This window comes from Genypterus blacodes, unplaced genomic scaffold (genome assembly GCF_046128005.1).
Source record: "Genypterus blacodes isolate CSIRO-AG114 ecotype Tasmania unplaced genomic scaffold, CSIRO-AGI_Gbla_v1 ptg000022l_1, whole genome shotgun sequence".
NCBI classification, from domain to species: Eukaryota; Metazoa; Chordata; class Actinopteri; order Ophidiiformes; family Ophidiidae; genus Genypterus; species Genypterus blacodes.
This window is the reverse complement of record NW_027466835.1, coordinates 5883439-5893988: the sequence shown is the minus strand read 5'-3', so window position 1 is coordinate 5893988 and position 10550 is coordinate 5883439. Positions and strand designations below refer to the sequence as shown.

Genomic DNA, 10550 nt, shown 5'->3' with positions numbered 1-10550 from the left:
GTACGCTGCTGCTGCCAGGAAGTGTGGCAATAAAAACAGATTCTAAGGTTGAAAGTGCACTTCACTCTGCAGCCGACTGAGTTTCAACTCAGCTCTGATTTTTCGTTCTCACCTCTGATTGCACGTTGTTGCGGGACGCTGTCCTTTTTTCTTTCTGCAAATATTCCTAATTTTGTTTTAACTGGATCACAGGTAAAATGGAGCGGATCGATGAGTACATCTGCAGATACAAGAACTACAATTTCGGTTGTTCCACTACTACTGAGCACATTGATACCCTTGAGACCTTCCATGTGCGTGACAGTGACATCTTTGTCGTCACTTATCCAAAATCAGGTAAGCGAGTCAAATATTCAGCCTTGATGACTGAACTAATGCGTTATTGTTCTTTGGATCAGATTCTAGATGATGCTATGGTGACGTGTCAGAATTTAACACTCTTTGTCATCACAGGCACCGTGTGGACTCAACAGATAGTCATCTTAATCTGTGAGTTAGACGGTGGACTCAACGATTACCCCAACAACATGGAGCAAATGCCGTGGCTGGAGTACCCAGAGGGTCGGCAAGATTACTCTCTGCGACCCTCTCCACGGCTCTTCAACTCCCACCTCAGCCCTGCTCTCATGCCGCCGGAATTGAAGGAAAAGAAGGGAAAGGTGACAGAGCATGGTTGTTGTTAATGTTTGCTCAGAGATTGAGCCAAAGATGAACTAATAGAATAGATCCATGGCAAATACTATACTGCAACAACTTCACTATGAATAATGATAAAAAAAAAAAAAGAGCCATTACAATCACTTTAGGGGAATAATAAAATAGGAGGAATTATAAGAAAACACAAAAAAGTGTAACAAGCAGTGATAAAGGAGAAGAGGAAATGGGTCACATGCTCACAAACCTGTCAAACAAACATAAATTGTATGTAATTATCAATTTGAATACATTCCTCTCCATCCATGAACAGCTTCGTTGTAGTGTCAACACTGATCAGGCCTGGCTTATACACAAGTAAACAGGAGGAAATCTTAATGACTGTTGAGGTTCTTTCAAGGTTGCACATGACATTACGCACAGTGCTGCCACCAGTGGACAGAAGCTAAACTACACACATGCTAATGTAGGAACTGTGCTCTGTGCAGTATTAGTAACGTAGCTGTGGTTGCCTTGTCAGATCTATGTGATGCGGAACCCAAAGGACAATGTGGTCTCATTTCACCACTTCAGTCAAATTTGTGCAGACTTGGAGAGTCCCAGAACCTTTACTGAAACCTTGGAGCGCTACCTGGAAGGGAATGGTAATGACCTCAGCTCCACCTAGATAAGGGAATACACAACCCACTATGTAACTAAGTTTATGGTGGACATTAAGTCCTAGTTAATGTTTAGTTTGGCAGACAAAAAAACCCAATATTGGATTAAAACTGACTAAATGAAAACTCAAATCATCTTATGCAAGTTAGTTCTCTCATCTACTGTATACTTTACATACACACAGTATACTAGTCAAATGTATACTCATTCTATTTGGCATGCCAATATATTTTTCACCCAAAGCAATACAATAAGTTACTCAAACAGGGGTGGCCCCATAAATAATGCAGTGTTACAAGTTTAGTGTGGGCATGACCACAGGTTTGAGTCTGCAATGTGTTTGCATGCATGTACCACTGTGACCACACAGAGACCGACTTGTCTTCACAGCCGGTTTCAACATTGATTTTATACTGAAACAAGGGAATACATTGTCATTACACAGTTGGAGCAGGACGCTGGTTTGATCACATCAGGGCGTGGTGTGCCACCAGAGACCAGTACAACATCCTCTTTCTGACGTACGAGGAGATGGTTTTGGTAAGATATGCGTTACACAATGTCAGATACTTTAAAAGGGAGATTGTCACCAATAATCCAAATTTGAGCTAAATTCACTTCTATTTGCTTTTTATGTCTCTTAGGATCTGAGGGCAGCCGTGATTAAGATCTGCAGTTTCTTAGGAAACAACCTAAGTGAAGCAGCCATCAAGGAAGTTGTTCACAAATCATCATTCAAGACAATGAAAGAGGACAAAAAAGCCAACTATAGGTTTGTGCCTAAAGAGAGGCTAAGTGGAGACTTCTTACGCAAAGGTAAGGCAACCAGTTAGCTGCAGATCCTGTACATAGACACATATTAGGCTAAATGGTTTGTTTTCCCTGTGCAGGTAAGATTGGTGACTGGAAGAATGTCTTCAGCGTGGCCCAGAGTGAAAGATTTGATCAAATATTTCAAGAGCAAATGGCTGACATGGATCTCAAGTTCATCTGGGACTCAGCAGAGCAGAAAGAGGAACCATAGATGCTTACAATCATTGTGCCATTCCTAGAACTGAAGAAGCGTTTAGGATGAGAGGTGAAACGCCTTCAAACCTTTACCAGTAAGTCCAGTTGCCTGAGATTAACTTTCCTTGTGCTATTACTAGAAATCCAAAGATCACTTGCAGGGTTTTCTCGGTCTTGTATTAGGTCTTAGGTGCTGTGGTCCAGGGGGGGGGGGGGATTTCACTGAAAGCTATGCGACAAATAAAAACACATTAGTAATTTTAACAAGACTTATTGAAATTATGTATGACTTACTTGCACTTTAATTTAAGCAATGATTAACTATCCATGATTACTTCTAATAAACTAATTAAAAAGTATATTGACTTATTAAGGCAATAATTACATATATAGCCTACTCAGTAAAGAACATTAATGATGTGGACCGAGGTGGAACAGAAGTCACCGTTATGCAAGTCCTTTCTGTTTAGGACCCTGGAACACTTTGTATTCTTCAATCTGTCCCAGCTAAATATAAGTAAAATACTACCCTTCTATTCAGAAATGTGTCTTTGTTGAAGTAGTAGTAGTTTTACGTTTTTCCCCTAATAGAAGCTCATCATCTCATCGGTTGGATGCTTTTTAACATGCCTGTTAAGATGTTTTCTGATTTTTTTTTTCCAGATTTGTTAGCGGAAGAAAACAAATAAAATGCAAGTTGAGCAGTCAGTAGCTTTATTGACTGTCAAAAGGACTAATGTTGAGTTTCTTTATATGCTGCAGGCCGCTTTGGTCTCCACGTCTCAATTTTCTTCATCTAGAAGGAGGGAGGACAAAAAAAAAAGTTGTTAGTAAGAGCGGCACCAGAACAGAACAGAACAAGGCCCCTGTGCAGGATGCTACCAAAGCTTCGATAAGCTCACGAGTGGGAAAAAGCAGCAGCTCGCAGTTGAACCTCACCTTCTTCCTCCTCATCCTCCTCATCCTCTTCTTCCTCCTCCTCTTCATCAGAGCTGAATGTCCCGTCAGGCAGGCTGTACACTCGGATCACTTGCTGTTGGGACACCATAAACATCAAATATTAACACATCGTTCCAGCTTTGCAGCGCGGTGCGTTATGGCGCCAGTCCCATGCAGAAGGCGAGCGCTCACCTTGTTGGGGTCCTTTAGGATCAGGTATTTGCCCTCGTCCAGCTTGCGGCAGATATCGATGACGCAGCGGAGGATGCCCCAGGCGTTCTCCATGCTCAGGTTGATCTGGCTGGCAAACTCGTTGGGCTTGAACTGCTGCGTGCCAAGAATGACATGACGAGCGGAGTCCTTTACGTGGTACCGAGATACGTACCTGGAGGTGGGGAGAGAAAGAGGCGTCAGAGGAGTAATACAGAACACTTTAATGCCCACAGAAAGCCTCCATTCAGTCTCATCTCATTCTTAGGGATCGACTTGTTTGCATGCTTAATCTTTCTATTTACTAAAATGTTAAGATTTCCTCATTTTCTTAACTTGTTTTCTGCTCAACTTTACACTATGAAAGACATTTGCTTTGTATTCCCTCGCCTACCAAATGTGGCGAAATGGTCTGTGTATAAAGCCACTTGTGTGTATTCCTCACCCCAGCTTGAGATACTCTGATCCGGCCAGCATGGCACAGCAGGTCCAGCGGGCCAGTTTGTAGCTGTTATTCTTCAGCTCAGTGGCCAGGACGGCTCCCCTCTGAGAGTCCAGCTTCTGACGCCAGTCCACGCCGTTACAATACTGATGAGGGAAAGAGAAGATCAGTAAGACTAAACCGAGTACCGATACAAAACCTGCAGACGGCACGTGTGTGGGTTTAATATTCCCCACGACAGATCTGCGTCCCCTCATCCTCCCTCTTACCCTGGAGTCCCACTCGTTGAGGGTCTTGACGTTAATGAATGACACTTCTCCGTTGGCACCAGTCATTACGCCGTCATGCTCACAGCGGACGATCAGGTCGATGTCCTCCCCAAGCTTCCAGTGACGGTACCTAGAAACAAACAGCAACACATTAACTCAACTGATTAACAGCTTTTATACCAGCATATGGGGTTGAATGATGATGATTCTGTCCATTACATTTACATTACATTACATTACGATCATTTGGCAGACGCTTTTATCCAAAGCGACTTACATTACATTATATTACCACCCTTCGCAGAGGGGGGAGCAATTGAGGGTTCGGTGCCTTGCTCAGGGGCACCTCGGCAGGGACTCGAACCGGCAACCCCCCGGTTCTTAAGCGGAAGCTCTACCCACTCGACTACTGCCCCTGTCCATCAGGGGAGTACAAAAGCATAATCCAGACACACCTTGAAATGTGCCATTTACGGTCACAGTCAAGGTGCAATACTAAAACCAACAAATAGAGGTCAGTGCCAACCTGTAAGCAACAGACGCCACCTCACTCTTGTCCATGTCCTCCTCCACAAATGGATTGTTATTGGGGAACTTGTGGCGCTCTCCACCCTGAGGAAACAAGATGTAGACAATAAATCAATGACCCAGGCCGTGAATATCTGTAGGTTATTCAAGTGTGGTGAAATACATAAGGTTTAGTTTTTATTCTGTAAAACAATAACAGCAGAAATTCATGTGCTCACCATGCGTAAACACTGCTGGCTAAAGTTGTGGTTGATGTATGTGGCCTCCATCGCCAGGTTACGGGGAGAGTTGAAGGAGTTGCCTTCATCCTGGGGTGGCTCGTTTGCCGTTTCACTCACTGTCAGTAAATCTGAGCAAAACAGTTACCAACTTTAGTGCGTTCATTGTTCAACAACATCACGTTATATCCGCAATTTTAATGCGAAATGAAGCAAATAGCGATGTTAAGTTAGGGGTCGATATATCTTACGAAGCCTCACCAAAGTCAGAGTTGTCCCTCTTGTCAAAAAAGAGCTTGTTCCCCACTCTCTGCACAATGATGTCCCAAGAGTTGACAGAACGTGTGCAGCACATCAAGGTGGCCAGGATGGCATCGGTGGCAAACACATTACCCTGAGTCTTTGCCAGCTGGAGAGAGAGAGCAGGCGGTTATATTGGTTGTCAAGCGTCAATCAGACCTGCCTGTCGAAGACGCGACTGTATAACTTGTGTGTACCTTGCGGATGACGGGGTCATCGGTGGTAGTGACCGTGTGGAAGATCCTCTTGATGCTTTTGAGCTGCTTCTCATTGCGGGTGGTGATGCGGTCGAAGGCCTTGTCATAGTACTCCACAGCACCGCAGCACTCACTAGACAAGATGACAAGTTCAAAATGTAATCCCCACTGGATTAAAACCCGATGATTGCTCATGAGGAGGCGGGTGTCTGTGCTTACATGTCAAGAGGGTCGGCCACCTCCATATATCTCATCTTCATCAGTCTGGGGAAGTCCATTTCCTCCTTCACCTCCCAGTCACTCCTAACCTCAACAGATGAATCTCTTGGCTTCAGCTGGGCCACATTGAAAGTGTAGGGTGATCAGTGTAGGGAGGGGGAGATATGCAAACAAGTACATTAGATAATAATTTAAACACTGGGACAAGGTTAAAATCTTAACATGTGCACGAGAACAACAACAACACCTTCTGAACGCCTCAAGTCTTTATAAAGGCAAATTAACGCGTTATACTTCACAAAATCAGTCACTTAATACACACCTGGGATTTCTGGTCCCACTTCTGACGCACACCAAACTGCTTTTGGAACTTCTTCTGCAGGCGCATCCGATCCCTGGAAAGACAAGAGTTAGAAGTTGAGTTAAAGCTACAGCCATTGCAACTTTGCTATTCCTGGACCAAGCTCAGCTGTAACCTCAAATATAAACAAAAAATAGGAACACTGCTCACCTCTCCTTCTGCTTGGCGCTCTTAGGCAGCGTCTGCATGTTGAACTGCGTCAGGTTCCTGCGGTCCTTGTCCCTTCGCAGATTTCGCTGTTAAAACAACACAGACACCAATAAGCTCTTTAAACAAACAGAAACCTTTGAGGCACATGGTGACTTTTCATTTCTAGTGTGGAGTCTTTGCGTGGCTGTGATCGGTGGTACCTGAGCAAATCTCATGCGGTTCCTCTGGTAAGCAGTCTTCTGCGTCTTGGCAGTGTCGACCAGCTGAAAGCTCGTCTCATCCTCCTCGTGAAAGTAGGCATACTGACTGCCGCCTCCAAACTGAGAAGAGTACTTGTCTGAAGACAAAGCAGACAGTGAGAGTTGACAACATTCCATTCACAAGACGCATTGTATTACAATACAACTGCAAATGAAGGTAGATTGGGTTTTCAGCCCATCCAGACTTTCTCACTCACTTGTGTATCTCTTGTCTTGATAAGTTGCACCGGTCCAATCAGCAACCTGACAAGAAACATTAAGATCAGGAAAGTGAAGCAAACTCGATGGTGGAGGTGAGAAATGTTAGAAGAGTGCCGTTAGAGAACACACACCTTTCCCAGGCGGTCTCCTTTGCTGAAAGGCTGGTAGGGCATGTCTTTGAACTTCTCTGGTACAGCACATGGTCCCCATCCAGATGGGTTGTCCTGGATCACAGGAGCGTTGAACTTCGCCATGATCTGAGTTGAGGGTGATAATGACAGAATTATTCACAAGTACATCCAGAAGCAAATATCTCATGTTCAACAAGTTACTTTTCACATTTGCAGGGTCTCAGAGAATGAACAGCACGGTTTTCTCCATCAATGCACTAACATGATAGCCACTGATCAGCTTGCGCAGTGGGCTAGTCATCATTGACCCCTGAACATCCTCTACTGTCCAGGTCTAGTACCTGTTCAGCACAGTACACTTTGTCTGCTCGCGTGTCGATTGACACTTTGTCTTCCTCTTCAGAGAAGAGCAGGCATGGCAAACAGCATTTGTCAGGGGCTCAGAGAAAACCAAGTAACTTTCTTTTGTATTGTTTATTTGGAAAACACAAAACTGCAAGGTCAGATGTACAAGCTACTGTACATTCAATGTTTCTTTCACCAGCGCCAGGCTCTAACGCTACAAAAAATAAATGAGCAACGCCAACAAAAAAAGTGATGTCAACAAGCTAATTACAGGGATGTTATTCAAACTAACAGATTTACAACAATGATGTCACAATACACCACTAAATTGTAGCTCTTATGCTGTTCAGACCTGCAGTTCATAGAAATGTAGATTTTTGTTCATATAGTCGGATTTAACAGCGGATCATAACTTGTAAACAAACGTGCTTGCATACCGTTTGCTAGAATTATCTAGGAATTTAACCCCCAACCTGGAGAGTTCTCTTTGCCTGGACAAAGTCACAGACAACAAACCAAACAAATACGATACACCAGCAGCGTGTGTGTATCATTGCTTTTCTTGCTATTCTCTGGTCGAATTACCAAAGTTTTGTTTCTCAGCAATACATTAAATTTGAGCGAGCACCAAGGCTTTGTCTAGAAAAACAACGTCCCGATGCATCTCATCAGAAGTTGATGTTATTATTATTTATATTCCATTTCCCAAGTGCAGCACATACAGAAACACATGGTGTGTTGATAAACCTAGGATTAGGAGCGTTCATCTTCAGGACATTATTCCATAATTACTTAAAAATGTAATTTGCTATATTTCAGTTGGGTTTGTCTATTAAATCAGTCAATCATTCATTCATTTCTGCATAAAGCAACTCTCATATCATCCGCAGTACCTGGTTGCATGTGTATTGCTGAGAGAAAGTCAGTCTTAAAGGGGAACATTGTACCACATATTGCCTCAGTGCTACGTTGTATGTCGATGATCCTCTTGTTTCGGGCCCAGCCGACATCTGCTTTGTGAGGCGCAGCTAAATAAGGTAACTGCTAGCCAACGTTTACTTTCAGCGTTGCCACCTCATGCTGAGAGGAACATCTAGTTAATATCTACAGAGTATAAGTCCAAATGGCTGGATTTGTAATCAACGATATCGCACAGTAATGAGAGCACGACTACGCCGCTCCCTTTCTCCTCGTCGGTGCTAACGCTAGCAAACCGGCGAGCCTGCCAGGTGGCGGCGCAAGCTAAGCTATGCTACATAGGCGGAATGTTATATACGCTCATACGTGTTCAGCAACGGTTTCTCCACACCAACGATCGAAAACGCGTACTTCTAACACATCTTTACAAATGTAAATGTAACCTTACCGTCAGCGATGAGACACCTTTTGCAGCGGCTGTTTCAGCTACTCGCCCAGAGGTGCAAATCCTTGCGAGAGCCCCGGTGTGAAAGGAAGTGGCGCACTGCCGTAAAGCTGAACGTTGTTCCTGCCGTATTCCATGTGAGGTGGTCATAATGGCGACAACAGTCTACGTGTCGTAAACCTGCCAGCTTTATTGCAAAGGCAGAATGCGGCGCCGATTCTGAGCAAAACTAAACAGATTTTTTTTTTTTTAATTAAGAACTTTTATGAGACAAATACGTATGCTCCCGTACAAAGGGATAACACAACAGTTCAGTACATCTCCTTAATAATGTTTTCACGCCAAAAATGGTTGACTGCAAGCAACCCATTGGAAATCTCCCCTACAAGAAGGGTTGAAACAAACTAGGTAAAACAACAGAATAAAAAGTATTCAAAACAAGACCAACAAATTAAAAGACTGTAACAAAAGCTATCAACAAAGCTATAAACACCAAGAGGATTTGGAGATATGGAATAAACGGACAGGATAGTTTAAACATTTCAGAAGCTTATGTAAACATTAAACCGAGGTTGTGCAAACAACAATGTGCAAGTTGAATAAACTCTAGAATGTGAAGGTGACCAATATTCTGTCTGACCTTAAATCTCTTAGTAAAGGTTGTGTAAACTCTCCTGCCTTCACAGTGTACACAAATAATTGCATATGAAGATATAAACACAACCATAAGGAAAATTGTAATGACACTGTTGCCTCTGCTGACTCAGGTTATCTCAGTGAATAGAACACTTGCACTCCGTCAAATGGTGCAGTGCTAACCACCTCATCTCATCAAATGTCAGGAAAACACTGTTGAACAACACTGCCTGAGCAAAAGATGGCTTGAATATCATTGACTACATACTGCTTGCAGATGAGTCAGCTGGGCAGGTGAGACAGGAAACAGCCAGCTGGGGTGGAGCGAAAGTGAATCCTCATGGCTGGCAGGGTCTGGAATGGCAGGAGATGTTAGTGCAAAGTCAATAAACAGGACATTTAGATAACACATGTGTACAATAGTACGCCCAAAGGTAATGTGCAATACCAATGCACCTATCTGGTCATTACGCCCTGCAATTGGTGGTGGAGTTAGTGTGATGTGCCATATGGATTTATTGATTCTTCACTTATTTATTTAGCGCATTTTAAAGTGTCTAATTAAAACTAAACTCATGAACTGTTTACTATGTTTCTAGAAATCCCTTGTATCCTTTGGTTCCTACCTTTACTGTAAATGTACCTCGGTGGCTGCATGGGATTTTTGCAAGTACTTTAGTGCAGCTAAACTGAGGCCAAAGACAATTTCTCTAAGGGGACAATAAATGTTAATTAATTTCCTGAAGAAAATGTGCTGATTGCTATTGTGTGTGGGCTGGTTGCTACAGTGTTTTGGGCAGTTGCTCTCCCAATAATGACAGGAGAAGAAACAATGAATTCTTGATTGATTATAATTTTATTTAAAAATGTATTTGTGCTTGGTAATGTAAGCGTCTAGCTGTAGTTCTACGAGGGAGACTCGTAGGTCATGTAGAGTCCATCACATTCATTCTATACTCTCTCCAATCAAGTCAGTGTCTGCCAGTTAACCAGCTTAGCCACGTCACCATTCATTCAGCTGCCTGTCCATTCACATGCATGCTCACCTTTTTGCCATTTTCTAACGTTCGTCTCTGCTGCTTTCAGTGTGCCAACAGATGCATTTTCATCCCTCCTCCTCCTCTTCACCGCCACCAGTTTGGTCCCTATACTGCTGTCCGGGGGTAGGCTCCTTGTCCCGCCGTCTACTCTGGCAGGATCTTTGGAGCCATTAAGGATTGAGGACATGCCACAGCTTCCACAAAATGGGGGCTATGCCAAAGAGACCCTTTCTTGTCTTTCACATATATGCCAGTAAACAACTTCAAGTGCAAGTCTCTGAGTCCCTATGGTAGGGCTAGGTTCCATCTCATTCTCCAATGTGCAATCTGTTGACTGGCGCTGTTCCTTGTTCCTTTGAGATGCTTGGTCATCTTCAAGGTCTTCACTGAGGTGCCGATCCAAGCCTTGGATTAGGCGG

At 43.5% G+C, this 10550-nt stretch overlaps 2 protein-coding genes across 2 annotated transcripts; one reads left to right on the top strand and one right to left on the bottom strand.

Annotated features, from left to right (window-relative positions):
- Positions 1-72: 72 nt before the first annotated feature.
- On the top strand, positions 73-2866 carry LOC142992515 (amine sulfotransferase-like). Its single transcript, XM_076142985.1, has 6 exons — positions 73-336; positions 454-659; positions 1175-1298; positions 1760-1854; positions 1959-2130; positions 2205-2866. Exons 1-6 carry the CDS (start codon positions 198-200, stop codon positions 2336-2338), a joined length of 870 nt encoding a protein of 289 aa, XP_075999100.1. The 5' UTR covers positions 73-197; the 3' UTR covers positions 2339-2866.
- Positions 2867-3013: 147 nt separating this feature from the next.
- On the bottom strand, positions 3014-8569 carry eif3d (eukaryotic translation initiation factor 3, subunit D). Its single transcript, XM_076142971.1, has 16 exons — positions 8459-8569; positions 6748-6873; positions 6613-6658; positions 6356-6492; positions 6156-6241; positions 5967-6039; positions 5645-5760; positions 5426-5558; positions 5190-5337; positions 4929-5059; positions 4709-4794; positions 4183-4312; positions 3917-4059; positions 3454-3646; positions 3262-3355; positions 3014-3118 (listed from the first exon to the last, which is right to left on the bottom strand). The coding sequence occupies exons 2-16, from the start codon at positions 6868-6870 to the stop codon at positions 3105-3107; spliced, it is 1653 nt and encodes a 550-aa protein (XP_075999086.1). The 5' UTR covers positions 6871-6873; positions 8459-8569; the 3' UTR covers positions 3014-3104.
- Positions 8570-10550: the final 1981 nt, after the last annotated feature.